At 51.2% G+C, this 25889-nt stretch overlaps 2 protein-coding genes and 1 long non-coding RNA gene across 7 annotated transcripts in view; 2 read left to right on the forward strand and 1 right to left on the reverse strand.

Annotated features, from left to right (window-relative positions):
• CBL (Cbl proto-oncogene) overlaps positions 1-5574 on the forward strand; it is an 80676-nt gene extending 75102 nt beyond the window's left edge. For all 3 annotated transcript variants that reach the window (XM_046685267.1, XM_046685269.1, XM_046685270.1), the window contains one exon: positions 540-5574. In XM_046685267.1, the coding sequence (XP_046541223.1) occupies positions 540-829 (290 nt within the window). In that variant the 3' untranslated portion in view covers positions 830-5574. The remainder of the gene's footprint in view (positions 1-539) is intronic.
• A 3677-nt stretch (positions 5575-9251) lies between these two features.
• Positions 9252-17293, reverse strand: MCAM (melanoma cell adhesion molecule). Of its 2 annotated transcripts, XM_046686148.1 has the most exons (16): positions 17190-17293; positions 15267-15391; positions 14963-15170; positions 14808-14878; positions 14626-14713; positions 13269-13448; positions 13034-13155; positions 12788-12950; positions 12572-12690; positions 12344-12485; positions 12050-12171; positions 11799-11940; positions 11620-11691; positions 11283-11430; positions 10836-10953; positions 9252-10346 (listed from the first exon to the last, which is right to left on the reverse strand). In XM_046686148.1, exons 1-16 carry the CDS (start codon positions 17254-17256, stop codon positions 10317-10319), a joined length of 1917 nt encoding a protein of 638 aa, XP_046542104.1. In that variant the 5' UTR covers positions 17257-17293; the 3' UTR covers positions 9252-10316. The 2 variants fall into 2 exon arrangements, with proteins under 2 accessions (XP_046542104.1, XP_046542105.1); XM_046686149.1 differs by lacking the exon at positions 10836-10953 and having other exon boundaries at positions 17190-17282.
• Positions 17147-24803, forward strand: LOC124252524 (uncharacterized). 2 transcript variants are annotated; one of them, XR_006891981.1, is made up of 3 exons: positions 17147-17283; positions 17747-17903; positions 22062-24803. It is a non-coding gene; the product is annotated as an uncharacterized LOC124252524 (long non-coding RNA). The 2 variants fall into 2 exon arrangements; XR_006891980.1 differs by lacking the exon at positions 17147-17283 and adding an exon at positions 17387-17596.
• Positions 24804-25889: the final 1086 nt, after the last annotated feature.

A 25889-nucleotide genomic window follows, 5' to 3' on the forward strand; every position in this document is an offset into this window, starting at 1 on the left:
CCCCAGTCACTGTCACTTTGGAAATTGAAGACAGCCTTCAGGACAGCTGGTGAAAAAGATAGACAGCATCCAGTTGCCCAAACAGGCGGTGGTCCCCACCCACCAGCTTTGTTTAAAGCTTCTCCACTGCAGCTCAGGCTTATTTCTGTTCCCTTATTTGTAAAAGGAGGAGTTTAGTGTCTTCTCTGGTCCCTCAGAAATTTTAAAAAGATAATCCAGGCAATAATGTGTGTGAAAAATTGTTGCGAAGCGTAAAGCATGATGCAGATGCAGATGTTCTGTGCTTATGGCAGCAGTGGTTATTGTTGGTAGAACAGGTGCACGGTATATTTAGAAGGGCTCTTCTGCTGTGAGGAGGAGGGCGCTGTCTGCTAAAACCCTTGAACCTGTGAAACCAGCCTTGTAGCTGAAGAGCACACGTACCCAGTTGACAATAGGGCAGTGATATCTTGATATTACCACGCTGTTGTTGTTATTACTGCCATTAAATGAAAATTTCCCCCCAGATTTGCAGATATTTTCTTTCCTATTTCTTCTAGACTTCACTGAGGGTTCCCAAGTTCCGGAAAGGCCTCCCAAACCATTCCCTCGGAGAATCAACTCTGAACGAAAAGCTACGGGTAGCTGTCAGCAAGGGGGTGCTGCCGCTGCTTCTGCTGCCGCCACCTCGCCACAGCTCTCCAGTGAGATCGAGAACCTCATGAGTCAGGGATACTCCTACCAGGACATTCAGAAAGCTTTGGTCATTGCCCACAACAACATTGAAATGGCCAAGAATATCCTCCGGGAGTTCGTTTCTATTTCTTCTCCTGCCCATGTAGCCACCTAGCAGATCACCTGCCTGCTGCAGCTTTAGAGGACCCATGAGCTGGGAGCTCTTACTTGAGTAGCACCTAAAGGGGCAGAGGTTCCTTTGGAGACTTCACAATGAAGTCTTACCCTGTCTGTAGGATATCACATCTGTGGTTCCAAGATTTCAACGCAGTGGAATGAAAATTGGAGCAGCTAGTGTGTTTTATTATTTTATTTGTTTTGAGAGTGCGTTTGAAGGTGTCCTTCAGTCCCTGCTTAGAGAGAGTGGATTTTTATTAAATGGTAGTCTACCTGGGGAACAGTCCAGAAAGCAGTAGAAGTATTGTGCTGTAAATCCTAATTGAGGACTTAAGACTTTCCTGGGTTAAGAATGTGGTCATGTGTGTGTGTGTCTGTCTGTCTGTGGTTGTGTGTATGTCCTGTGATTATAAGATTAACCTGCTGTCTGTGTTAATCCCAGGTAGGGAATTAGCACAAGAGGTTTAGGAAGGAATCTTTTAAAGATTTCCATCTACTGTGGTATTATACCCAACCCCACACTCCCCTTTGGCTTGGATTATCATGTGCATAGCTAAAGTCTCGTATTTTTAGAACACTGTCCCTCTGTCCTTTCCCCTGTCTCCTCCTTCTTCCTTCTCCTTGGTGTCTGTCATTGGCAGTGGGCTTGCTATGACCAGCCTTACTGAACTCTAGTGGCTTATAGGATGTTCTTTAATAGTGTGCTGGTGTTGGTTTGTTTGGTAGATAGGTGGGGGAAAAAAGTACTGTTGCTGTGTCAGTATAGTCCCGTTTGATCCTAGCAGCTAACACTGGTCACTCCAAAGCACTGTTTCTATAGGAACATTGAATCTGTGCAAATAAGATGTTTTAATTATCCTAATTACTTAATGACTGATCTGAGATAGAGGCCTTCAAATACATTCCATGCCCTCCCTGTGGGAGTCAGTTGCCTTGGTGCCAGGTATGTGTTCTAAAGTAGTCATGAGTTTTTCTATTTAATGGGAAGGGAAGAATATTTGTTTCCAGCATGGCTTTCTGGCCCAAATACCATGAAGCTTTGAGGAAGCTTCATTCACATGCTCTTTAGCTTGTTAAACATAAAATGTACAAAATACAGAATAAGGATTTAAGTATTCAGTTTTTCTTCCCAGTGAATTAATTCCAGCTTATATTGGTGTCTCCCTTTGAACATGAGCCAGGTTATATTTTAAAAAATGAATTTTTTCTTTGCCCTTTAAGGAATGAGGCTACCACCCATGGTAGCACAGCATTTTGCTGATAATTAGCACCAATCCTACATGGTGCCACTGATGACTGGGTTTTCTCTTGTGCCTATGGCTTTGGGAATGTAGCATCTCCTTCCCCTTTCCTCTTCACCTGAGGTCCTGCATACTCTTTACTGACTGTGTTCTCCACAGTAATGAGACATCAGTTAGTGTCATAAATGACTTTACAATAGTCAGAGACAATATGTGAAGAGCCCAGCAGTTTGTGTAATTGCGGTTTCATAAAGAAGATTCAGAGTCCAGCGTGGAGTGCCGTTAGCCAATTCCTGTAGATACTGCTAAACGACCCCTCGAGTTCAGTTAGTTCTCTCTCTCAAGGCTTGCTGACATCCCTAGCAGGGTGTAGCCCTTCCTCCTTGTCAGAAACAAGCCTGCTCTTTGATCAATCTACTCTCCTCTAAATCTAAACCATGCTTCTGTCTTTAGATCCAGACAGAAATGACTCTCCTCAGATCTGTTTTCTTTCCCCTCTTGTCATCTCTGGAACTGAAACTTTTTCTAACTCTTCTCTTGGCTTTCAGCTACTCATAGATCTTTTAGTTTCATCTCTTGCCTCAGAGCCATTTACGTTCCCAGAGGAGACAGTCCAGAACTTCTTGTTGATTTGCCATGGTTACCCAGCGTCTCCTCTCCATGGCAGAAAACAACACAGCCCACCGTCAGGTGCGGGAGGTCCTGAATTGGGGTGGAAGGGCAGGGAAAGTGGCAGTGAGTAGGAAGCAGTAACCCAGCCTCTCCTTTTGTTTGTGGTAACATTTACTTTGCATTTTGTTTAGCTGTTGAAGGCCTAGACAGAGAAATAGAAAAAAATGGCAGCAGTTTCCGTGCCTGTCCACACTGGAGCTTGTCCCTGTCCTCTGTATTTATTGCCTGTAGACTGAAGATCTGTCCAGAGAACAAAAGCACAGGTTCTGCATGTCTTCTCCTTTTCAGTGCATCCAAAGTCGTCTTCTTTGGAGATTATGCCCTTACTTATATAGGCTAAGGGCAAGTTCATTCTTCCTTTTCCTAAGTGAGCTCCTGTGTATCTCGGCGGGTCAGCCCTGAAACTGGGGCGCCAGATCCCTGTGTTGAACACGTGCACTGTTGATTGGCTTGGTTGCTAGCTTGGTTCGCAGTGTATCTGCAGGCTTTCCAGGTTTTAGACCTTTCTGGGAGGGGTTTCCCTTTGGCTGGGTGCTCTAAGGGCACACCTGGGTCCATGCCTGAGATTGTCAGGCGAGCCTCAGGAAAGTTTTCACATGGCTCTTGTTTTGAGGATATTTCCAAAACTTCAGTTTCTTAAAGCTCCTTTGACTGAGACACCAATAACTTGTTCTTCATCCTCCATTTATGTGGCAATTTTTAGTTCTTTGGCTGTGCTCTGAATTTAACTAAAATTGCCCTTTCACAAAGTGGGCTTTGAGTTTTGCCATTTTGGGCAAACCCATCTCCTTTCCCCCTCCTAATTACAAATGGTTCCTCTTCTGTTAACAATCAGGTGGATAAGGTAAAAACCACTTTGGTATTTTCCTTTTCCTCAAATGCATTAGGCTGTTCTATTCAACCCAATCTTCTGCTTTTCCTGTATCTTTCCTGGGTTCTGTAGCTGCCTTGTTGCTGGGTGGCTGCTTTGCAATACTTGATCAGCTGCCCCTTGTCATACTTCTTCCATTAAAGTAGGGCATTCTCAACGTGGAAAGACCCTGTGGCTCTGTGATATACCTCCCTTTAGGTAAATAATAGATTGGGCAGCTTGTTGTCTCAGCATTTATCTGTTAATATTTATGTCAGCAGTGACCTGCACCTGTGGATGGCCGTTCTCTTCCCCAGCCCTACCCTGCATATTCTGCCATTCTTCTATTCTCTCTCTTCTGATACAGACAACACCCCGGCCCAGGATGTGGGCCAGTACTAATAGTATCATTTAGCTGTTTTGTGGATTTAAAAAGTTGTTTTGGAGATGGGGTGGGGGGAGGTGTCACTATTCTTTGTACTTAAAATATTTATTTCCTCTATAGAAAAGTAAAATATATTTTATGGTCCAAACAGCAAACTTACAAATGAATTTTTGTAAATTTATTTGCAAAATAGGGACCAGCTATATGTTCCCTTTGAGACACCATTAACAAGATCTAGACCTTTTTGTGGGTGATCAGCAGTGGTGTTAATGCGGAATATTCTCCTACCTCACATCATGACAGTCAGAGGGTTATAGACCTTCTTCCCAAACTGGTTATAAGTCCCCCTTCTTGCTGTTGGCCTTTCTTCCTCTGCAATGACCACTGCCCATGGGATAGCAGTATTCTGACCATTGGCCTGGCTGTGTTAATAGCTCGTTTGTTCATTCAGCAAATGTTTATGAGTGATTGCCATGTGCTAGAAGTGTCAGCTCTGTGTTCTTTGCCACCTTGTGGTGATTCACTGACGTTGGGGGATTGTACCTGGGCTGATAGCACTTGCATTTGGCCCTAAAATAGCCCTTTCCAGTAAGGTTGTGCAATTTTTGTTTATAGCTCTTTTATGTAGACATATATTTCCTTATAGAGCTGTTCCATGTAAAATCAGTTCAAGACTCTCTCAGTAACCCCTGTTGTCTTCCCATAGCTTTGATAATGTCTGTGAGGTTCCTTGGTATAAGTCTTATGGATACCCACCATTTTTATGTATTTCAGTGGAATCTCTTTGGTGGCTTGAGGGTTATATTGACTCAGAGTTTCATGATAGGGCAGTTAAATGTTTAAGCAAACATCTGCCCACAGTCCCTTTTCCAATCTAGTGCCTTCCTTGATCTTTTTACTGAGCTGCTTGTGTCCCTAATTCCCCTTGTTGGGAAGTTTCCTTCTAACCTTTCTAGGTCCTGTCACGATCTCCCATTCTATTTGCAACTTCATTTCTAATCGTTCGACAACCTTTGCAGCTAATCCTATGTCTTGTGAGAGCTGAAGGTGTGGGAGAGGGATGGGCACCTGTCTCTGGGTCCTAATCTTCAGCCAGTTGTTTGGTCTCTCAGGAGCCAGGCGGTAAAATAGATTTAACTCAGTTCTCAGAAATGTCAGGGAGCTTAGAGAGCTTAGCGACCCTAGAACTTAGTATCAAAATCAACACATCATTATTCTCTTAGACTTTCAGGCTTTGGAAGTTCAATTTAAAGTATTCTGACTCAGCAGAAAGCATTACTGTCACTACTCTGATCTCAATCTGTATTAGCAGTCTTTCTTTAGAAATGCATATAGCCATTTAATGCATGGAGGGTGCATAGTGGAAGAAGGTCAAGGTTGTATCTTTGACTGTCTTGTTTAGGAATCCTTCGGATGCAAGAAACAGAAGTATTTAAGCTAAGAAGAAAGGAGGAAGTCATAAGAATGCAAAGTATTTCACAGAACCCCGTATAATAAGTACAGCTGATTCTTGCATGGAGCTGGAACTGTGAAACTTTGCACCTCGTCCTTTCTCCTGCTTGTCCGTCTGTTTATCGGCTTGCAAAGCCCCAAAATAGACACCCCAGTCCTCGAGTCCACACAACCGCCCAGCTCTAGAGACCACTGTTAACAGATTCCCGATGCCTCTTCGTTCATATTCTCAAGGAGTACGATCAGCCCAGCACGTTGATGGCGTATCTACCCCTGACCGGTCAGCCTTGCCACACAGAGCAACAGAAGCCTGGTCCCTCGGGAGGGTTCTCAGAAGAGAGGAGATGGACAGAATAGACACCCTAAAAATACTTTAGTAATAAAACTGCTGTCGTGCTGCTTTTTTGAGAGTGGAAATGCAGGCATGGGACTGTGAGATGTGGAGGAAATTCTTAGGTTTAACTTAATTCAGGTTACTGTCTTTGTTTCTTGTTTTTCTTCCCTTTATGAGTCTTGGCATCCAAGATTTCTTTCCTCCCTCTTTAGGACCAGTTTCTCTTGTTCCGGAGCTAGTCTGTTCTTAGGTGACATTTCTTAGCCTTTATTCAATCTCAGGTTTTTAAGCTTCTTTCATATTATTTAGAGAGCAGATCACAAATCCCACTGTAGCCACCCATGAACTTCTGAGCTCTCTTCAGGTTTTAGCGCTGAAAATACGTTCATTCTGTGGGCCCACGCATGGCCTGTGTCCCTCGAACCCTCTTCCTCACCCTTTCCTTTGGTCTTTCCTGTATGGAGGGAGCTCTGCAGTAATATTCTTAGGCAGGCCTCCTAGGTACCTCAGAAATGACTTTGTCGTAGCCAGTAAGAATATATAATAGTTGGGACAGTTGCCAGGATATAAATTAGATGTAGATTCCAGTTTAGAATAGAGTTTTGACTGAGAGCTCTTTAGACAGGATACTTTTGTCTTCCTTGTCCAATTGCTTTCTTTTGTATATTAAAGCCTTTATTATTTTTTTTTTTAAACTGTGCTTCTGCTTGCCTGAATCTTTTGGTCTTATCTATCTCGTCCCAGAGCATGTGCCGTGTTATTAAGGCATTTCATAATTACTTGTAACTTTTTTAAACTGCTGGAGTCATTTGATATACACAGAAGTAACCTAATAACCCAAAGATATATATTGAGGCACGTGATGAAGGGTGGGTCATCAGACCTTGCCTTGGATACTCTATTCAAGGCTCCAGAATTAAGGAGCAGAGGGCAGCAGTGCCGTGTGCCTTCACAGTGTCCTAGGAGATCTGGGTTGGTTTCAAAGGGAAGTGTTTCTTGGTTCCAGAAAGTAGCACAAGAGTAAGAGACGGAGAACAGGGATGGGGAGAGGGAGCCCTGCCAGGAGGCTCCTTCCCGGTCAGATGGAGAGCACTGTGCTGATAGGCCAGCTGTTGACTAACGGACTAACAGCTGTTTGGAAATCTCGCTGCCCCTTCCCTTGTATAGTGCTTGAGAAGAATGTGACTGACCACTCCCTCCGTTTGCACAGAGCGAAGGCTGAAAGCCAACCTCAGAGCTCCTACTGATTTGGCAGCCAATCAAATCAGCAGAGTTCTGATTGTCCAGCCCCATATTCTTGATTCAATCCCAAAAATGAATGTGAGTGGCACCCGCCACTTTACCTCTCACAAGTTCTCCTTCCACCTCTGAACCAGATTGGGAGGCCAGAGAGGAGTATTGCTCAAGACATGCTATGTGCAGCTCCTCAGGCCTTGCACTGCCTCCATGCTCAGGCCCTGAAGTGGATGTACTGTATGCCTGAGGCCGGCACTCTGACATGTGTCAATGTCCCCTGTGTGTCAGTTCCCTCCTCCTCCTTCCCTACCTCTGACCATTATGGGTGAGGGTAGCCATGCTTATGGCTGTCTTGAAACTGAAGAGGCAGAGAACTACTTACGAGTCTGTAGAACACGTGTTTTCTCTTCCTTGGCTTCTTCCTTCTGCTGTGTGGGTGAGTAAGCCTGCGGGCACAGTGCCCGTGAGACTGGATGCCTCCTGACCTACCCTTCTCAGCATTGTTTTAGTGTCTTGGCCTTGACCTCCTGCTGAAACACGTGGTAGGGGCGTGGCAGCTATGAGGTACCTCCTACATTTGCTTTCTGGCTGTGGTGACTTGGGAATTTTTAACCTTATATATCTTTTTCCTTTATTCAAAACAAAACAATTTTTAGCACACTGAAAAAAAAAAAAGCCAAACATTTTGTGCCTTTCTAAGGCAGCACTGTATCCCAGGCTGCATTTTAGGACTTAATATGGAAATACCAGAGTCTTAGCTCCTCTACCTTGAGTGTCATTAGTCCCTCTAGTCTCGGGGAGAGGAAGAAGGACGAGCTCTGTGGCTGGAGAGATGGCACGCAGGTGTGGCATGTCAGTGGTCCCTTCTCCCTGCTGTGATGCTCAGTTGCAAGAAATAAGCATTGTACCCTGGGATCATTGGGTTGGTTCCACAGTCTTAGTTATCAAGTTGAATGCTCTGTCTTCTGCAAGAAGACAGAATGTTCCTTGATTTCCAGGTATACTCTGGACCATTTCAAGCGTCCCAGCCTCCTGACCCTGTTCCTGACCCGACCACATGGAGAAGTGTCGGATGGGCTCTCCCGAGAGGGGAGGCTGGTTGGTTGTGTTTGTCTTGTCTTTTTGCTGGAGCCTGTGTGGGCCTGGACCTCCTGCCTCTCCCTTCACCCTGGGCTGTCATTGCCTTTGAAGACTTCAGACTTAAAGCATTAAGCAGCTGGTGCCCTCTGCAGGGTCTGATTTTCCCCTGGGAAAACTAGCAAGGACCATGTCCCAGAAGCCTGTCCTCAGTATTGTGGCCACTGTAGGTTTCGGCAGAAAAAAGAGAAAAAATGTTTCCTATGTAATGAGATTTTACTTCTCTCTTTCCTTTTCTGAGTTCTTCCCTGCCTTTAACTAATAAAGAATTGGGAGATAGAGACAATTCTTTTTAAAGTCCTCCTTATTTAGGATCTTGACATTCTTGGCCTGGGTGGGGCTGGAGAGAACTCTGTGCTGTCTCCAGAGTGAAGAGTCCCAATTTGTATATCAGTGTTAAAAATAAAACAAAAGAAAACTTAGATGAGATTTTTGTGGACTATTTTAAAAATGTGTCATTAATATAAAAAAAATTTATATTAGCAGTATTTAATCATTCTCACCTGTAAAGAATAAGAAAAACAGAAGGTAAATATTCTTACAGAGAATAGCAGAGCTTTAAGATTCATTTTCATTTTAAGTCCATTTTGTTTTGCCAATGTATTAATGTTTAGAAGTCTGTTATACTAATGTTATTTATTAATTTTTTCATTTCCATACACAGTTAACTAAAAAGCTTTTTCAAGCACCCCTGTCTGTAAAAAAAAATATTTTTAAATAAAGTTTCTTTTGTTGTAGCAGACTTGAGTTCTTGCTCATTGGCTGGGGTGAGGGTGTGATAGGGCCTAGGCCCACTTATTCATCATAGTAAGTCTGTGCTTTTATCTCCAGGGCCAGTCTGAGTGACAGGGAAGCCTAGAAAAAGGGTGAGAGCTCCTTGCCAGCAGCCTGCCGGGCCTGCAAGCTGTCTCAGGCAGGGCGGCCTTGCTGCTGAGAAGCAGGGGGTTATCCTCTGCGGGAGAGCTTGAGCTGCTTGCTCAGAGGCAGAGGCAGCCCTTGGTCTCTGCTCCCAGCTGCAAAGGGTTTTATGTTCCTTTCGGTACAGTTCCAATTCTGGAGGCCCCAGGCTGCTGTGGTATCCGTGATGAATAAAAAGCAATGTACGATTTCTGGGACAATTAAGCTTTATTTTTCATATATATATATAAAAAGGAAACAGTTTGCAAATTTACACACAGCCTAACAAAACCATATACACACACACACACACACACACACACACACACACACGCACGCACGCACACACAGATAACACATACACACCCCAAAGCTTTAGCCAGGCCCGTTTCTCATCCTAAGTACCATTCTCCCATTAGGGCCCTTCTGCTAGGGTCTAGGCCCATCAGCTCGGTTTGTAGAATTTTGGTGCTAGTCTAACTGTAACAGTAATCCCCATAAAGGACAGTCTGGACCTCATCTCTGTCCCCTACCCCACCTTTCAGTCTTACATGATCCCTTGAGGGCAGTGGGAGCTAAGTGGATGCAGGGGGATTGGGCTCAATGGTCTTAACTCTGGAAAACAGTGTCAGCTTCCTCACTGCAGGGAGAATGAGATATACCCAGCATATCTTTTAAGGAATGACACGAAGTCCTGGCTTCTGCCCAGAGGAGGAAGTGTCACAAAAAGGACTTGAGAGGCAGGCAGTCAACTGCTTCTAGATAATGCTGGGGTACTCTCCAGCACCAGTGTGAACAACATACTTCACCAATGGAGAGGGGCTTCGGCTCAGTGCATCCTCACTTCAGTGATACACCTGAATTATGAAGCCAGCCTTTGGGGCAGGAAATCAGCTCAAGATAAATAGGCTACCTAATTCAGCTGCTGGTTGAAGACGGGTATTTACAGCCATGACATGGGTAAAGAGGAACTCTCCTACCCACTTCTGGGGGACTGAGGCCCCCATCCTTGGGATGAGCATCACTCAACAAATTGAGAGGGTGGTGGATTGGTCCCTGAAGAGGGGGCCTCCAGGGCCACTTGAGCTCCTTCTCAGGACAGCTCTGGCCCTGGCCCATCTGCCCTCTGAAATGGGCTCTGCAGGTGAGCTGGAGCAGGGGTCTTCTCTGTAGTCCACTTTAGAGGCTTTGGTGACCATCCTGAGTCCTGGGGATGGGGGAGGGTGAGCAGGGAACAGGACATGTTCCAGGCAGGAAGGGGGCTTGGTGTGATTCAGTGGGCTAGTGCCTCAGATCGATGTATTTCTCTCCCTAGAAACGGGAAGAGGAGAAGTAAGAGGAATGTGGACATAGTGACGGGAGTTCAAGGTGTGAGCACTAAAAGGGAGGAGGGACAGAAGCAGAAGCTGATGAACGAGGTGCAGCAGCCTAGAGGGAAGCAGCAAGGGCGGTATGGCAGGGCAGGGAAGGAGCGAGTGGGCCCCCGCATAGGCCCGGGCCGCCCTTCACACCTAGTGACCTGAGCCACAGGCCCAGTTCAGGAGGAGGTGATGGTGCTGGGACAGGGTTTTTGCTCTCAGTCTTGGGAGCTACCCTCTCTCCAGGGTCCCTCAGCCACTTGCCTGGCTCTACCGTCTGTGAGTACTGTTAGGAAGGCAAGATGGGGCCTGCTCCCACTCTCCAACAGAGGAGGAGAAGGATAGAAAGAGTTAGTGTTTGGAGAGGACAAGAACCATTAGCCCCTGTTGCTCCCAATCCCTGAAAATGTTTCAGGCACTGACCACAGGACCTGCCTCCTACCTGGTCTCCTGGAGCCCTCTTGTCACCGTTGCTGCCCTGTAGGAGGCCCATCTCTTCTGGGAGTTTATCTGACTTAACTTCAACTACAAATTCACTCTTAGGAGACGGGGGCAGCGTGCTGGGAGGAGGGAGGGAGGCAAGAGGTTGGCAACTCTGGGGCAAGGGCAGGGGAGGGCCGTTGGGAAGGATGTTGGACTGGGTGATGGGGCTCTTAGGTGCTCTGGGGCCAGCTCAGGGAAGGAACACAGGTAATGAATGAAAGGGAGAAGGTGTGGGTGGTAGAAGCTGGGTAGTGGGCAGGAAAGCAGGGAGCATTCAGACCCAGCGTCCCACGCCTGCTCCTAGGGGCGAGTGGGCACTGGGGCAGGCAGGGAACATCCTGAGGAGGCAGCAAGCTGGGGAGCGTGAGACCGGGTGGGGCCGCAGAGCACTAGGTACTGTGCTTACATCTCTTGTTTGCCTGAGCGCCCACACGGCAGCTTGCCCTTCTTGTAGAAGAAATAGAGGACAGCACCCAGCACAGCCAGGACCAGGATGCACACAGTCACAGCCACGATGACCACACCCTTGCTTTCAGGCTCTGGCAGCTTTTTCTCTGTCTCACAAAGACACTCCTAGTCACTCTGTGCCCCAGGCTGCCGCATTTCCATCGCTGCCCCACCAAGCCCAGGACTGATAGAAGATAGGCCACTGCTCACCTTTCTTGACAGGGCTCCCCAGGGAGGGTCAGGGAAGAATGAAGATGCCCTGGCACAGCCCTGTTCTCGTGCCAGGCACGGCTTACCTGTGGAGGTGCTGTTGGCTTTGGCATGAGGACTGACAGTGGAGGTGCTGAGGCCAATGGTTCTGTTGGAGTCTGGTGTGAGAGTAGTTAGATGGATTGGGAGGTGGGTCAGGACAAGCACAAGTTAATTCCCACACCTGGGCATGCCCCTGCCACGCCCTGCAGGACGAGGCCCTTACCCAGCTCCAGGAAAATGATGGTGGTGTTTTTGCCCAGGGAGTTGGAGGCCACACATTCAGCACCTGTCTCCAACAGCTCTGGGGTCACAAGGACATTCAGGATGCTCAGGACACTCTGTGGATCCTGGTCTTGTTCACTTGCCTACAAGGAAGGAGGTGCAGCTCAGGGGGCAGGGAGGATGTCCGGTCACGGCGGCAAAGCCTGGGCAGGGATTAATGAGAGCACGGCAAGAGGAGAGGAGCCTGCTCACCGTGCCATCAACATTCCAGGAGATGGTGGGCCGAGGATGTCCTGATGCTTCACAAGACAGATTCAGCACCGTGTTCTCCTTCACCCACACCTTCCTCTCCTTTACTGTCATCCACGGGGACCCTTGGGGAGGTTGGGAGAAGGATGAGGCAGCCAACTCTGCTAGTCTGCTTCCCCCTCCCCACCAGGGCACCCCAGGACAGCAGCTGACTTTTTGTCCTCAAAAAGTTGTAAACTACCCAACTTGGGGTGGCTTCAAGGGGCTACCCGATCTCTGCCCAGAAGGCCTCCTCACCAAAAACGGCTACGTTGACCAGCTGTGTGCGGTTCAGCCCGGGTACACTGGGCACAGACGCCACACAGCGGTAGCCTCCCCCTTCCTCCCGTTTCAGGTTGTATAATTGGAGCACAGGCCCCTTTTGCAGCAGCTTGCCTGTCTGGGGTGACAGAAGAGTCAGAGGGTCACTCCCAGCCCTCTGCTCCCCACAGCCCCTTGCCCCTCACCCCAGGCCCACCTGAGTACCTTTTCTCTCAGCCACTGGAACTCAATGGCCTGGTTGCTCTCTGCCTCACAGGTCAGGGTGAGACTGCTGCCCTCCTGGCTCTGAGGGGCTGCAGGTCTCACTCGGATATCAGACACGTCTGGGGACACAGCAGTAGTGTCAGCCTACGAGGGAATTCCACAGGGCTCCCTCTTGCCCCAGCCTGGCCCCCCTGTCCTGAGTCCCCAGCCCCTCACAGTTCACCAGCAGCTCCTGTTGGTCGCTCTGCAGCGATGTTGTGGTTTCCAAGTCCAGGCCGTGGCATTCATAGACCCCACTGTGCTCCTTCTGGGCGGGCTCCAAAACCAGGATCCCATTGTCATCCGTTGTCTCTTCCTCCACCTCCCTGGTGCTGAGGTTCTGGGAAAAGATGAAGGAGTGAGCAGAGGGTACCTCCAGACACTTCTGCATCCCTGTCTGCCCCAGCACGGAGCCCTCCGTACCTGCTTGCTGATGCTGAAGTGGGGTGGGGGGTTGCCATCAGCCAAACACCTGATTTCCACACGGTCCCCTTCCTTCAGCATTCCCACGGGCTCCACCTCCAACCACACTTTCTCTGCAGGGTCTGCACAGGCAAAGGGGGTAGCTCTCAGCCCAAGAGCTGCCCCTGTGCTGGGTGAGAGGAGCTAGCAGAAGTTTCCGCCAGACCTTGCCCCAGTGGGGTGGGTCAGTACTCACAGAAAACAGGGACAGTGACCTCCTTAGATTCCTTCATGTGGTTCCCGCTGGGCAGCCGGTAGTTGAGCTCACAGTAAAACTGGGCATCTTTGTCTTCTTTAACCAGCTGTGCCTTCAGAACGCTCTGCAAGGTGTACAAGCCACTCGACTCCACGATCTGGGACGACTGAATGTGGACTCCTGAGCGGGGAGGAAGGGGACGGGGCTCAGACTCAGCCCTGCCTCCAACTCCACCCCCTTTGTCTCCTTGGGGGTTGGCAGGGGAGCGCCTAAGGGACCCCTTGCCCCCTTTGGAAGGCCAGGTACAAATGCAAGCTGTGACCCTTGAATCTGACAGTTTGAGTGCTCATTATAACGCTCATTATAACACCTGGATAAACACTTAGACATGGGAACATGCACAAGGATGTGTGCAAATGATGCTGCAGTGATAAAAAGAAATGAGAGAACACTTGACGTCCACTAACAGGGGAATGAGCGATTAACTAAACTACATTATCTACATCATAGAGAATACTAGGCAGTCGGCAAGAGAGTCAGCTCTAGATAGACTGACCTGGAAAGATTTCCAAGACTCACTGTCACAAGAAAAATGAAATTGTATAGCAACGTATACCACACACTACCATTTAGATCAAGGTCTCTCAACCCCCGCACTGCTGACACTGGGGGCCAGATCATTCTCTGTTGTGGGGCTGTCCTGTGCACTGCAGGATGTTTAGCAGCATCGCTGGTCCCTACCTGCTCCATGCCAGTAGCACCCCTCCATTTGTGACAACCAAAACTGTCTCCAGACATTGCCAAATAGCCCCAGAGGAGGAGCAAAATCACCCCTGGCTAAGAACCACTGATTTAGTAAAAAAACAAAAAAAAAGTCTATACATCCCAAGATATATGTACATGAGTAAGTAAACAGAAATAGACTTGAGAGAAAACACACTACTTCCAAGCAGAGATGACTTCTGTGAGGGGGTCTGGAGCAGGAAGGAAATTGTCCTTATAGATTTTCTATACGGTTTAAATTCTTTTTTGTTTTTTTTTGAGGAAGATTAGCCCTGAGCTAACATCTCCCAATCCTCTTTTCTTTTTTTTTTTTTGGACGCCTACCCCAGCATGGCTTGCCAAGTGGTGCCACATCCACACCCGGGATCCAAACCAGTGAACCCCAGGCCGCCGAAGCAGAACGTGTGCACTTAACTGCTGTGCCACCGGGCCAGGCCCTATACAGTTTAAATTCTTATGAAAATATTTTCAAACATCACTTGTGTACTTAAAAAAAATAAAGTAAAATAAAATGCAAGGTGATCCCTGTGTGGTACCATAAGCATGGCTTTTAAGGGCTAAGAGGGCTACTCACGGTTCTTCTCCTCCTTGAGGGGCCGGCCATTCTTGTACCAGATGACCTGAGGAACAGGGTACCCGTTCCTCCCCACACAGGTGGCAACCTAAGGAAAACAGGGTGCCAGTCTCCCCGCCTCAAACCCCACCGAGCCCCGCCTTTGCGCCTACTTACCACCTGACCACCCCAGCAAATCTCACCTCCTCGGGCTCCTGACTGTTCACAGAAATGCCCACAGCATTGACCTGGATGCTTGGCTCCTCCGGAGCTTCTACAAGGGAGAGAAATAAGGAGGGCCATGGCACCACCACTTCCCAAGACCCACAGTGCCCACAGAACAGATGGGGGCACTCACTGTACACACGGAGCTGGATGCGGTGCTCCTGGGACTGAGGACGCTTGCCCTGGCACAGGAAGATGCGCTCGTCATGGGGGGTGATATGTGCCAGGGCCAGAGTAGTCCCTTCGTCCTGGAGGCTGAGCCGGTGCTGGTACTCCCCAGGCTGGCTCTGGCCCAGGCCCTGGCGCACGCGGAAGATGAGGGTGGGCTTCTCTTTGTGGACCTAAGGGAAGGGGCAGAGAGGAGATGAGCATCCTGGGGCTACACGGCCAGTAGAGCCTCCTGCCCCTGCTGCCCTCTCTGGGGCTCAAGCACTCACAGAAAACCAGTCCACATGGCCGAAGTTGCCCTGGGAATGGGAGGGGCCACACTTCAGAAGCGCCGTGCCGCCTACTTCCACCTCTACCAGCTCAGGCTCAGGCTGCTCCGCCTCTCCAGGCACACCTGGGGGTGAGAGAGGAACACCCCCAGCAGTTGTGTCAGCTCCAGCTGCTCTCCATGCCCTCCCCTCACAGCCGCTCACTGCAGCTGTTCATGCTGCCACATCGAGGGTCTGAATGGGCCCTGTCCTCTCCTAGCCCTCAACCACTCTCTGCCCCCAGCCTGGAGCCAGCCCGCTCCCAGTTCAAGGAGTTGGGGATGGTCACCTCTGGTCATTGGAGTAGAGACCCTGAGCCCCAGGCACCTCCCAGATGAGACTAGCAGAGGGGCAACCCAGGCCCTGGGCCAAGAGGAAGGTCCCTTTCCTTACATGCCCCTCCTCTCCGAGTGAGCTCAGAGTGTGGGAATGCAAGGCATGTGCCAAGCTGGGGCACACAGGCCCCTTTGTGTCCCCACACCCAGGGGAAGACTTCACTACTCTACCCTTTGCCCCCAAAAAACTCCTTCCCTAAATCCCCCACAAGACCCAGTGGGCCAACTCTGGCCAGAAGCTCCCATCTCATCCTCCCTAAGTGGCACCTCCATGAACATCCTGCACACTTGGGGGACCCCATCCTGGGAGCCTTGTGAATATGGAGGGGTCAGAGTCTCCCCCAACGGTCAGGGCAAGGGCCAGGCCGTGGGCAGGAGTGACGTCAGTGGTGCCAGCGTGCTGCCCGCCCTGTGAGAAGGTGATGTCACTCGATACCATCTGGCTGGACTCCGGGATGCCTGGGTTGTTGCCCTGGGCTGGCTCCCAAACAAGCAGGGCAGATGGAGAGGTCTTCAACCCAGAGCAGGAGCCTCAGATCCCTGACTCTGTTTCTCCAGAGCTAGAAGAGCAGGGCTGGGGTGGGGTGGGGTAGGGGGGCTGGACCTGCTGCAGCTGTGGAGCCCGATTTAACCTTTTCTCCAGAAATATGGTCAGCTTGGAAGGCAGCAGCCGGGGGTACCCCAGGGACGCTGTTGGCACTGAGCATGAGGCGAGGAGCTGGCTATTGCCTAGCCTTCCCCTGCCGGACAGCGGCTGCGACCCGGGACCAAGGAGCCAAGAGAAACACGCGACATCGTTGCGGGCCATACAAGGGCAGCGTGGACCCGGGAGCGCCCAGCTCTGAGGCATTTCCAGAGAAAAACACAGAGGTGCAGGGGCGCTCTTCCCACCTGAACGCGGTCCCATTCCTGGAGATGTAACAAGTCTGGGGCGCTTCCACTCTGGGAATCCTCAATCCCTCGTCTCTGCCACCTGCGATCCCGTCACCCCGGTAGGCGCGAGGCGACCCACGTCGCCCCCGGCCCCTGCCAACGCCCAGCTCAGGCGGGAGCCGCCGTCCCTCCCCCTCTCGCTCACCTCCAGCCTGGCTCGAAGCCCGGGCGGGAGAGGGAGGGCTCGGCGCACCCCTCCAGCTAAGAAAGCTGCCTTTTCCAGCAACAGGCGGGCGAGGAATTCAGGATTTGGGGATGCGCTCTAGCTGCGCCACCCGTCACGACATCAGCTGCGAGCCCCCAGAGTAAGCACCTGAGAAAAGCTCTCCCCAAAGCCCCAAGAGGCTCGGCTCCACCCCTTCCCGCTCCGGGCAGCTGCCTCCTCCCCGCCTCCCCAATCCCGCTCCGGGGACACTCTAGAACAGAGGCTGCAAACTGGCTGCAAAGAGGAGTTGCACGCGCGCAAGGCACCCGGGTGCCGGGGACCCGAGGAGGAGCGCACGCCAAAGCGCAAAGCCCCGGCCGCACCGCGTCGTCAGCGCAGCTCCCGGGCACGCTCCCGAAGCCCCTCGGCCCGGGCCATTGCAGGCGCGGGCTCCCCAGCGAACTCACTCACCCGCGGCACGGCGACAGCAGCAGCAGGCGGCGAGCAGAAAGGCGCAGACGAGCCTGGACAGCTCCATGCTTCCCGGCCGGAGGGCGAGTGGCAAGTGAGCAAGCCCGCGGCGGCCGGGGGCTGACGTCAGGGGGGCGGGGGAGGGGGCCCGGAGCGCGGGGCTGGCCCGCCACGCCCCGCGCAGCCCCCCGCCCCCGCCCCGCGCCGCAGCCCTAGGGGGCGGGTCCGGCGCCGGAGGCCGGGAGCTGCGCCGAGCCGCGCCGCTCGCGGAGGGGGAGGCCGGAGGCGGCCTCCCCGCCCCCCACCCTGGTCAGGGTGAGGGGGCAGTGACAGGTGTCTCGAGGCCGGACCGTCTGGCCGAGGCAGCAGCAAGGAGAAGCTGGCCCGGATGCCCAGAGTCACGCCGGGTCAGAACCAGCAGCGCGCGCCCCCGCTCAGCCCCTACCGGCCAGGGTAGCCCTGGGGGGACCTCCTGGCGGGAGGAGCGGATGACAAGGTCCTCGGTGTCCCCGAGGGGGGCCTCCCATTCAGGCTCCTCTCTCTGCCTCTTCCTGCAGCCCGCAAGACCCCTGCCACAGAGAAATCGGCCGGCCACGGTCGCTTCCCAGAACGATTGCACCACTGCGGCTGCCGCCGGCCTGGCGCTGCCCCCAAGCCTCGCAGTCCTGGCAGCTTGGAGGGGAGAACCCTGGGCCGGATCCCACAGACCCAGAGGTACCTGTATTGGGGAGTGGAGATGGTGCCTTATGGGCTACCCCTTCAAACCCACGCTCCTGCAAGTCCGTCTGACTAGAGGAAGGAGGGAGGGGGCTGAAGGCACAGGCCCAAGGGTTTCACACTTCTCCAAGCCCAGGCCTTGAGAATTCTGTTTCTGTCCTCTTCACTCATTGAGCCTAGCCTGGGACTCAGTTTCCCCTCACCTGAATGAAGAAAGGAAGAGGAAGAGTTAATGGGTTCAAGGTCTCCAGTGACCCCTGAAAACCTGTTGCTGTTCCCAGGGGTTGAAAGACCCCCTGCAGCAGAGCTCCAGGCCCCTCTTCCGCTGCACAGGCTCCCGGTCCCTCTTGACTGTGGGGGTGGCATATGAAGAAGGGATCAGGAATGGTGTCAGGCAGCCCTGAGTGGGGTCTGCCACACAGCCAGGTGGTGGGAGCCCTGCCACTGCCCTTCTTCCCCAGCCCTGGGTCTTCTGGCCTCTTGAACTAAGGTTCTGGGGAGTGGGATGGGCTTCTGCCTCGCAGAGACCCCAGCACCCTGGCCCTGGGAAAGGGGGCCACATCTGCAGGACTCCTTCAGCAGTCAGGGTCAAATAGGGCCCTGATTTGGGGTTGAGGCGTATTGCCTGGCAGGGCAGACTTTCTGCTGCTTGGGGGAGGAGCAGGGTGAGGCAGCAAACGCCAGAGATGGGCAGGTGACTTGAGAGAATGCTCTGGGACGGCGTTTTGATGACACAGAGATGACTCTCAAACCACATCAGCCTCATCTTTCAGAACCTTGCTGACCCCTTCCTCCCTGTCCATTAGTCTCCAGCCCCGGGTCCTGCCAAGCCAGCCAGGGCAGGGGGCCTAGAGCCTGGGGGGAGGGAGGCAGAGGAGGACCCTGGCTCTCCATCCCCCAGAGTGAATGTATGGACTGGACCCGGGCGGAGTGGAATGGATGAGCTTGTTTATCCACGGGAGCAGGAGGGGGAATGGCTGAAGGATGCTGTTTGCGCTGACAAGCCTAGAGCTGAGCGTGGAGCTCTGCTTCCCTGCCCCCACCCCCTTCCCTTCACTTAACACCATTAACTAATCATTCTCCTCTCTGGCCTGAAAACAAAGCCAGCTAACCACCAAGGACAGTCAGTTCAGCATTCTTCTTCCGTCCTGAGGACAGTGAAGCCAGGTGGGGGTGGAGGAGCTGCCTCTGCAGTGAAAGGGAAATGAGGTTAGAGCCTAGGATGACATCCCTTCCCTGCATGGCCCCACCAAGCAAGCACAAAGTCTTTTAAGGAGGCCAGTAGCTTGAGGCTATCTGAGCTGCCAGGGAGGAAGTGGGAGAGGTCAGGGCGCAGACAGCTTTGGGATGGCTTAATGAGGGTGGCACTTTGGGATTCCAAACCAAAGAGAGGTCAAGGCCTTGGAGAGGATTCAGAGGGGACTAGAAATAGGAAGAAAGGGCAGTGAAGGCAGGAGGACAGGGTAGAGGGAGCAGAAAGTGGAGGGTGTCAGTCCTGCAGCTCCTCTAAGATGCCAGAAGACAGGGCTTCAGCAGTCGCAGGAAAGAGAGAAGGTGGCAGAGGAAAAACTCCCAGCGAGAGAGGATTGAGATCCAGCAGAAAAGGAGATCAAGGAGGCAGTAATGGGCCTTCCACCCACCGGGACTCTTGCACCTGGACTGGGTTGCAAGCAGCCTTGCCCAGATTGTAGGCCAAGATCAGAAGCAGCGGCCCTGGGCCAGAGTCCTAATTCTTTGCTTCATTTCTCTCCAGAAGGACGGGGTCGGAATGCTGCATTCCTCCACCCCCATGGCAGACCCAGGCTGCTCAGAGATGAGAGGACCCGCTGTGTGGAATGCCCTCTGTGTATCTCTCTGCCATAGGTCTGACCCCAGGCAGAGAAACTGAGGCTGGGTGGGGTGGTGGCTGTCGTCTGGGTCCCTCAGCTACAGTCTCCAGGGTGGGAGGGCCTTTCATTTCATTGTAAGGAGAGGTGGAGAAGAGTGGGGCCCCAGCACCAGTGGAGTTGGTAAAAAGATGAGGCGGGGCCTACCCCCAGGGACTTGCTGGGGTGAGATTTTAACCTGGGAGTCCTCTCTCACCTCCAGCGTAGAGGGCACAGTGGCCTCCCACCCATCCCTCTGGCCAAGGGGCCTTCCTCAGGAGGATGTGAGGAGGGCCGGCTGGGTGGAGGAAGGAAGCTGAGAGAGACAAGTTTGCAGCTGCAGTAAGGAGCTGGGGGTGGGGTTGGGGGGGCGACCCAGCAATCTTGGCAGTTATGGAGGCTGGGGAACCCCCTGGCCTGGCCAGAAAATAGAGTCCAATCTGGGTCCTTGGAGGCAAGGTAGGAGAATTCCTCCAGAATGGGGGTCTGAGTTGGGAGGAGTCTGTGCTGAGGGAGCGAAAAACAGGGTGGGAGGAGGGTGGGGGGCAGTTGTTGATGAGGACATCATGGGCCAGGAAACCGGATACTGGGGGGCTGGGTGGAAGATGTGGGGGAAGAGATTGAATGGGGGGAAGCAGCCCCTATCCCGGCGGAAGGAGTCTCACTCATGGCCTTTGCACTTGACTCAGGGCGGCAGGAAGGAGGTGCAGCCTGGACTAAGGTGCACCCCTGAAACACCGTGGAAGGGGAGGAGAGTGACTTAGGGGGGATGGGAGGGGCTATTTTTAAACTTGGAAAAACCGTGAGTGAGTTCATCTCCACCCTGAGTGCTGGAGGCGGCAAAGGCCCCATTGTACAGGGGTCCAGAGAAGCGGAGGGGGGAGGGGCTAGTGGCACAATGGCGAGGATTATGTTAGAGCAGGCAGGGCGAGGGGAGGGGGGGGGACGGGGTGTCTTCGTCACAGCTGGCCTACTGAACTCTGGGGTTGAGCCAGGCTGGGGCTTGGACAGGGGGCTTTTCCAGTCTCACAAAGCCCCCTGTTGGGGAGCTGGGGTCTCTGGTATCCGGTGGTCCATCCTGGGGAGGGGGCTGCGGGTGGGATTCCCACGGCGTGGCTTTCCCAGGGACTGTAGGGTCTGTTCCCAGGCTCCCAGCATTCCAGCGGCTCCCCTGGGAGCGCCTGGCCTCTCTTCTCAGCCCCTTCTCTGCCAGGGAGTCGGGGGGAGAGAAGGAGAAAGAGGATGTGGATGCATAGGGACTACTCCTGGGGACTAGGGACCCTTAAACTAGCGGGAGGGGGCAGCTGTGGGTGGGGTATGTTGAGGGAGGTCACACCCCTCCCATCCTAGTCCCCAGCCTGCTGAGCCCTCAGACCTGGGACTGTCTCTCTTGTCCCCTCCGACCCCAAGGGCTTCTCCACGTGGGGAGCCCCCCAGCACCCAGGGCTTCCCCCCAGGGGACCCCGCCATAGCCCCTGCTCCCCAGATCTCGCCCCGCAGAGGCTCCAGGGAGGCGGGGCATCCGGCGTCGTTCGCCACCGACCCAAACATTACCATAAATGCTCAGGCGGCGCCGCGGGCCGGGGAGGGGCTTGGGCGGGGGACCCTGGGGCTCTCCGGAAGCCCCGAATCCGGTCTCCCGGCTGCGGTGATTCAGTCTTCCCTCTCCCCGCTCTGGAAAGGGAGAGGGGGAGGCAGAGTAGGGGGGTGTTGGGGAGAAAGCTGAGGCTGCATAGGGAGCCCCTGGGAGCTGCCCCCTGGGCGCGCAGTGACCTCTGAACAAGGAAAGTAGGACCCTCCACGCAGGCTCTCAGGGTTGGGACAGGAGTGGGAGCTTCTGGGTATCCTTCTAGCTTCTGCGTATCCTTCTAGCTTCTGCAGGACCCACTCCTGTCAGCTGTAATAATGGGGCCTCTTCCCCCTATCTTCTGGGTCTCAGTTCTCTGGACTCTGAGGGCCTAAACATCTTTCCACTTCCTCCTTCCACCCTAAATTTGGAGATTGGAGCATGTTAGGGGGCGGGGTTACAGGGTGGGGGCTGGAAGCAGGATGCTGAGAGATTACACCTCTCCCCCTCAGGGAAATTCACATCCGCTCCCCAAAATACCGCCACGCAAGGGGAGTAATGTCCCCAGAGAGCTGTTTAAATTTGACTCTGGGTTGTCCCTGAGGAAAGGCCAGCTAGTCTAGGAGAGGAGCCCATGGGAAACCTAGAGATGCTATGTTCTGGGTCTCCTGGCCTTTACCTCCCTGAAGGCCACTTCCGCATTCCCTCTACCCTTCCACACAGAGCTTTGAGTAACCCGGGAGGAGCCCTGGAGGAGGGGAGCCTTGTTCCACTCCACTCCGGGAAGGCGGGCTGTGATCCTGCTGAAGTTGCCACAGCTGATCCTGGAGGAGGGGAGAGAGGTGGGAGAAAGAGAAGAGGGGAGGCAAGACAGGAGCTTGCTCCCTGCCACCCTGACCCACACCCCAGGGTCTGGGGCTTCAGAACTTGATGAACGGAGAGTACGCAGGATTTGGAGTCAGAGAAGGGCCCCAGACCAGGTCAGCCTGGGGCTGGGCTCTCCTGTGCCACCTTCCCTTCGCATCCCTGGCACCCTGGAAAGTGCTTTCAGCGTTGGTCTCAGACACCCAGCTGTAAACTCCATGAAGGAACTGGTGGCTTTGAGACTGTTCTACCACTTAATTAGCTAATCTCGGGAAAGTGACGGAACCAGTGACCACTCATAGGGGACACGGCCGTGCTCAGAAGCAGGGAAGAAGCTACTCATATCCAATATCTGTACCATGCGTTACAACTGAGACGCTTCACTTAAGGGTCATTTTCACCACCAATATTTATCTTGATCTTTGCAACAAAACAAATGAGGAAACTGAAGAACAAAAGTTAAATGACCTGAAGTCACGCAGCCTGTGAATGATGGAACTACATTTTTTTCATTGTGGTAAAAGACACATAGCCTAATTTACCCTTTTAACTATTTTCAGTGTACAATTCAGTGGCATTAAGTACATTCACAATGTTATCCAGCCATCACTGTTGTCTGGTTCCTGAGCTTTTTGATCACTCCAAGGAACTAAAATTTGAACCGAGATTGATCTAACTTCCAAACCTGTGCATGCTACCTGTAATAATTCACAGCTGCGTTAAGTAAACGTATACTGGAAATGAAAGTAGTGGATTGAATACCACGGAATTATGTGGTATAAACAGGAAATGCAGCAGGGATTCAGAAAAGGGAGCATCAGTGTGGACCTCTGCCTGCACTAGCCAGGAAAGTCCTTCTGGACATGTGGAGGCTTCAGTGAAAAGTCAGGTTTAGATAGGGGAGGAATGAGGATAGATATTCCAGGCAGGGTAAGTGGCACAAGCAAGGAGAGAGGGGTGACTGAAGAGAAGGGCTCGTACAATGACGACTGCAGAGTTTCTGTATCAGAAGAGTTCAGGGTAACCATCTGGTTAGAAGGTGGGGCTGGTGGGGAGACTAAGTGACATGGCTTGAAGTGATATTTGCAGAGCAAGCCCAGTGCTTTCATTTCCATTGTATGTCTGCTTGGAATGCCTTGAGGAGAGCATTAGCCCCTACCACCACCCATTGGCACCACCCTTATGCAAAAAGCTGGTACTCAGTAAAGAATATTTATTACATGGCTAACTAGAAATTCAACAGGGGAGAAGGTGCATACATGTGAGAGCTTGGGCAGATGAGGTGGAGTTAGGTCATGGGGGAGGAACTTGGATCTTAAGATAAAGTAGGCAATGGGGAGCAGCTGCAGGTTCTTGAGCAAGGGCAAGACTATGTGATGAAATTGGAATTTAGGTTTTCAATGGTTTCTCTATTTCTTCGTTGCCTGAGAGCGCCCCCCTGGTGTCCCTAGGTTGAATTGTTCCCTCATCTCAGGGAGCGGGCAGGAGGAAGGGGGCACTGAAAAGCAGCATTGACGATCGGAGAAGCCAGACCCTTGGGCCTCATTTCAATTCATCCTGAGTGATGACAGCACTGCAGTGAAAATAGAGGTGACATGTGGACAGAGAGGGTTTGATGTGAAGGAAAAGGCATTGTGGTGGTTCCCCTCTCTGTCTCGTAACTCTGAGCTGGGATATTGTGTCAGGTCCTAAGCTGGGGGCTGGAGATAGGATGATGACTAAGACAGGTCTATGTGCGTGAGAAACTTGTACTCTAGTGAAGGGGACAGACAAGTAAACAATTATAATACAACGTGTCTAGCGTGTAAGTAGGCACATAAAACAGTTACTTAACTTAGCCCGAGGTGGTCAAAGAAGGCTTCCTGGAAGAACTGACCCCTAGCTTCATTGAAGGGACCATGGTAAGTAACCAGGTAAATGGGATGTGGCAGCGTGCTATGTGCAGGAGATTACTAGCAGTTGGTTAGTATCTGGCAAGGGAGGAATGAGTTTAGTGAGGGATGAGGCCGGATTACAGAGGATTTGTAAACCATGGTAAATTATGTAGAGCGATGGGGTGTGTCTGCATGGTTTTAAGCAGGGGAGCACCCGCAAACCAGTTTAGATCCATCAGAGTTCAGGCCCCAGAGCGACAAAACCAAAGGTCCCACTTCTAGAGTCCTATTTCCCTTCCCAGGTCTGTCCTGTCCCTTGGGTGGCTGAGGTTGGAGACAGCCGGTCCCTTCTGGGGGAGGCTGCCTCTACACGTAGGGTGTGGCCTTATTTTAACTTTCAACAAGCCAGTCCATCTGATCATAAAAATCCCTTACTAGAGTGAAAGATAAGCACTGGGGGGGAACCTCTTCTCTTATTTCACCCCCATGTGACAGATCCTCATGGCAGCTCCTTCCCACATCTGACTTGAGATAAGACACAGCACTTTGAATCCCCTCTAAACAATCCTTGAATAAACTCCATGCAGTGGAGTACTATGCAGCTGTTAAAAGAATAAGGATGATCTCTATACACTGGTATGGAGTAATTGCCAGAATATAATTTTTTAAATTTCTTTATTCATTTATTTTTAAAGGTTGGCACCTGAGCTGACATCTGTTGCCAATCTTTTTTCTTTTTGTTTTTCTTCTCCCCACAGCCCCCCAGTACATAGTTGTATATTCTAGTTGTTAGGTCCTTCTAGATGTGCTATGTGGGACGCCGCCTCAGCATGGCCTGATGAGCGGTGCCATGTCTGCGCCCAGGATCTGAACTGACGAAACCCTGGGCCGCTGAGGCGGAGCTTGAAAACTTAACCGCTCAGCCACGGGGCCGGCCCTCAGAATATAAGTTTAAATTAAAAAGCTAGATATAGAACACTATCTAGAGAATGCTATCTTTTGTGTAGGAATGTAGGAACATTTCATCTATTATCCATCTATATTTATGCTTTTAAATAGAAACAATGAAAGGACCAAAACCAAATAAAAATAGTTACCTAGAGAGACGGAAGGAGCAGGCCTGCCTCTAATATTTGTGTGGCCAGGTCCGAGTACAATAAAGGCTCACATATCATATATCAAAATATTTGAATTATTTGAAAGTAACTAACTGTTAAATGCGTTCTATCCTCTTACCTAGACAAATATACTTTCTAATGACAAAATAAAAAAATATGTAAAGCTGTGGCTTTTGTATGACTTAGAGTCAACAAAATATCCAAGATAAATTAATTTAATCATTATTGCACATGCTGTTCAATGTGCTCATGGTGTTCTCATGGTAGGACAGCAGTGTTTGGATGCAAAATAAAATTATATACGTGGATTATTACGTATTTATTCCGTTAAATTAATTTTTCTTGCCTTCATTTTGGTAAAATCCCTAATTATGTTGTTATAATAAAAATTTTCTCATAATGCATATTCTTTTGCCAGTAATGCCAAATTAATTGACTTTTCTTGAGTCATTGTTGTTCTTAGATGTTTAAAAAATTAATTTCAATTTGGAGAAATGTTGCTCCAAACTGAAATTATTACCAATATTTGTAAAGCAATACTTAGATTCAGAATTGACTCGTAAATTTTCTATGTCACGTTCCGACATTGTAAAGGAGTTACATAGAATAAATATTTTATCCCAGAAAACATTTAAAATATTTTTCATCATATAAATATCATTTATATTGTAATTTTCACCGTCTCTTAGAGCCAT

Source organism: Equus quagga, chromosome 14 (assembly GCF_021613505.1).
Source record: "Equus quagga isolate Etosha38 chromosome 14, UCLA_HA_Equagga_1.0, whole genome shotgun sequence".
In the NCBI taxonomy this organism is placed as follows: Eukaryota; Metazoa; Chordata; class Mammalia; order Perissodactyla; family Equidae; genus Equus; species Equus quagga.